The 3,160-nt window shown below is 36.1% G+C and overlaps 1 protein-coding gene across 1 annotated transcript; it reads left to right on the top strand.

Annotated features, from left to right (window-relative positions):
• Positions 1 to 2,956, top strand: LOC147318615 (uncharacterized). Its single transcript, XM_086309882.1, has 5 exons — positions 1 to 176; positions 471 to 494; positions 1,210 to 1,516; positions 1,923 to 2,071; positions 2,249 to 2,956. The coding sequence occupies exons 1-5, from the start codon at positions 143 to 145 to the stop codon at positions 2,593 to 2,595; spliced, it is 861 nt and encodes a 286-aa protein (XP_086166008.1). The 5' UTR covers positions 1 to 142; the 3' UTR covers positions 2,596 to 2,956.
• Positions 2,957 to 3,160: the final 204 nt, after the last annotated feature.

The raw sequence follows: 3,160 nt of genomic DNA, 5'->3' as shown, positions 1-3,160 counted from the left end.
TGACAGAAATACAAATCCAGCTCTGACTCAGAGAGGGGATCATATCAACATCAGTGTGTCTACAGAAAACTCCAGAGTGAGGGTAGAAGTCTTTTCTTTCTCTTATTAGAGGACACATTTGTGCAAAGAGTCTAAAGTAAAGATGCTGTGGAGTCTGTTGTTCATCACTTTGATTGGTAAGTGGATCATTTGATGTTCCTGCCTGGCACAGTGATGTTTCAATGATCGTTATAAAGAATGAAAAAGATCAAATATAACAGTTCAGTTTTACTGTGAGTTGATCCAAACTGCTCGATAAAGCAAAAGTCGTTTCATTTAGTTTAAAGAGGATTTGACTTTAGTAAAGCCAGTTTCATTTCTGAGTGTTGAAGGATGGTTTACATTCTGTGCTTTCTGCTGTATTACCAAACAACAATATCAGAGCTGGCAGTAATTCACTCATTCTTACATCGTTCTCTGAAACTTCACAGGAAGATCAACTCAACAGGATCCAGGTAAGAGTGCATTTCTAATCAGTTTCTTCCGGTTATATCAAAAAGTATGATGGTGCTTCTGTTCTGACTATACTTATTTGTAAAGTATTTAATTTTATGCCTTTTTAATTATTTTTATATATTTTTTTCTCCCTTTATTTGTGCATCACAGTAGACGCCATATCTGTGGGAACATGTTCCATGTGGGGATTTTTTTTTTGGGACTGAAGCAATATTACAAATATCTGTATAAATGTATGATATAAATGTAAATTCATATTGAATTATGTTCTATGATACGTTATCACTGTGATTTAGAAATAAATGCTTTGATAAACATGCAGTCTTTGATGTGTGGGTGGGAGTGTAATATATTACAGGGTCATCCTTCAGGATGTTTTGAGAGTCCAATTATTCATATCATTAATTTTGATGATTTCTTTTTCACCAACTGCGTGAGAGAGAGAGAGAGAGAGAGAGAGAGAGAGAGAGAGAGAGAGAGAGAGAGTGTGTGTGTGTGTGTGTGTGTGTGTGTGTGTGTGTGTGTGTGTGTGTGTGTGTGTGTGCACGCTAAATATGTTTGCCACAAAAGATTTAGTCAGATCATGAAGTCATAATTCAGATTCATTATTTAGGAGTGAAAAGGAGATTTTGATAAAGAAACACTAGAACTCTTGGTCTGAAGTATTATTGCCACTGACATTGTTTGTTTTTTTATTTCCAACTTCACTTTCAGTTACATCATCAGGATTTAGTCCAGGATGGGAAACTATCAAACTGGATGACAAAGTGGCATTTCAGTCTTCAGTCTACACAGATTATTATGGTGTCAACTACTCTGCTGACAGAGCTTTGGATGGAAATTATTTGACAGGTTCCTTCACTGAATATGAAACCATCAGCTGGTGGACAGTTGACTTATTTGGTCTATATGAAATTTCCTGCATCAGCATTTACAACATGGATCATTTCAAAGTTGATCTAGAAGGCGCTCGCATCCTCATCGGGAACTCATCTGAGAGAAATGCTGCTGACACCACTGAGTAATACCTTCATCTTACTTTGAATCATTCTGTTCTCAGTCAGGCTCCAGCATGTCCAATGTTTTTAGATAATTTTATGAATATTTAAGTGCATTTAAACCCAGTAATACAGTAACACAGAGAACCCTGTATCAGTCCTATCAGATGAAATAGGAGGTCTAATATGGTGTGATGTGGTTTGGAGTAATAATCAAGTATATGTGAAGAATATAAAATCTTTATTTATTCTCATTTTCCTTTGTTGTTTATTTGTAGGTGTTTTCCTTCTTTCTAAAATGTTCTCAGACAGCAGCTCACATTTATTATCCAGCTGTTCGACTGTCTCCACTGTTTACAGCATGATTTAATCAAACAGAGCCAGAAACTCTTTCTGTACATCTGTCCAACCTTTTGTCTTTGTTTACAGGTGTGCAACAATCAACACAACTACTAGTGGAGGAAATAATACATTTAACTGTGAAAATGGACCAAAGTGGGGGCGTTATGTAACTGTGTACAAAAACACATCTGGGTTTTTAATTCTGTTTGAGGTGACGATGAAAGGCATAAAAAAAGGTACAATAAAACATTCTTACCCACTAAGTTAACTGGTCAGTCAGTAGAGTCAATATAAATGTGTAAATGTTGACAGTAAGAATTATGTGCTTGAATCAACGCAGCATGTTAGACACTCAGAAACACTGTTTGGTTTGATGCTTCTAAGTTTCATGTTTTTGATGTTTTTCCTTTTAGAGCCCTTTAAACTGATTAAAGAGAACAAGACATGGGCAGACGCCCGGTACCACTGCAGAGAGGAACACATGGATCTGGTTTCCATCCTTGATAACGAGACCCAGGTCTGGGTTGGGTTGGAGGCTCAGAAGGCTGACACTCCCTTTGTCTGGCTGGGTCTTCAATACATCTGTGGCTTCGACTTCTGGATCTGGGTCAACGATCAGTGTGTATTTTTTGATCAGTGGGCTCCAGATGAGACAAGAACAGCAGTCTGTGGCATGAACGCTGCCATGAATAAAGGTGGGAACCATTTGTGGTACAAGAAGTCTGTTTATGATAAATATAATTTCATCTGTGCAGTGTAAGAAGATCCATGGGTTGGTTTTGTTTATTCAGTTAGACAGGTGTCAGTAGTGGCTTGTTGGGTTGTAGCAAACTTTCCTCTAATAAATCAAAGGTGATGGGTTCAGGCTCAGTGTAGCAGGAAGATAAACAGTGGAGAAATTAACCAAAACTTTTCTATTAACACTCAGAAACATGTTATTATTATAAATTACTTTTGATTGTATTTCATGATACACTGATATGATGATTATATGACACTTAAAAAACTTAAGCATTCAGTGTTTTCTATAATTTTAAATTGACATATATATATATTATTTCCTTTAGTTGTAAATGGATCGTTGGCCTTTGAATTGTTTTACTCGCGTCTCTCATGTTTAAACCTGCTGAACAAATAAAACATAAACTGGAAAACAAATGTTTGTCAATTCAGTTTATTTTTGTTGGGATGTTTGTCAAGTTTACAGACATTCAGTGACTGTGTTTGTGTTTCAGATTGTCTCCTTTAAATTCACTAAATAACTTCATATATGATTTTTACACTGTAAAATGCTTGTTTCAGTTAAAATGGTCATTTGCACAAAA

This window comes from Aulonocara sp. 'chitande type north' Nkhata Bay, linkage group LG11 (genome assembly GCF_057382095.1).
Source record: "Aulonocara sp. 'chitande type north' Nkhata Bay isolate Kocher_YH1m ecotype deep benthic linkage group LG11, A_spYH_male_GT1.1, whole genome shotgun sequence".
NCBI classification, from domain to species: Eukaryota; Metazoa; Chordata; class Actinopteri; order Cichliformes; family Cichlidae; genus Aulonocara; species Aulonocara sp. 'chitande type north' Nkhata Bay.
This window is presented reverse-complemented; position numbering and strand designations above follow the sequence as displayed.

Excerpts from the sequence above, each read along its gene's own strand:
- LOC147318615 (XM_086309882.1), top strand. The coding sequence starts at position 143 with ATGCTGTGGAGTCTGTTGTTCATCACTTTGATTG. Across the intron at positions 1,517-1,922 it reads AATGCTGCTGACACCACTGA|GTGTGCAACAATCAACACAA; the intron begins GTAATACCTTCA and ends CTTTGTTTACAG. Across the intron at positions 2,072-2,248 it reads GATGAAAGGCATAAAAAAAG|AGCCCTTTAAACTGATTAAA; the intron begins GTACAATAAAAC and ends TTTTCCTTTTAG.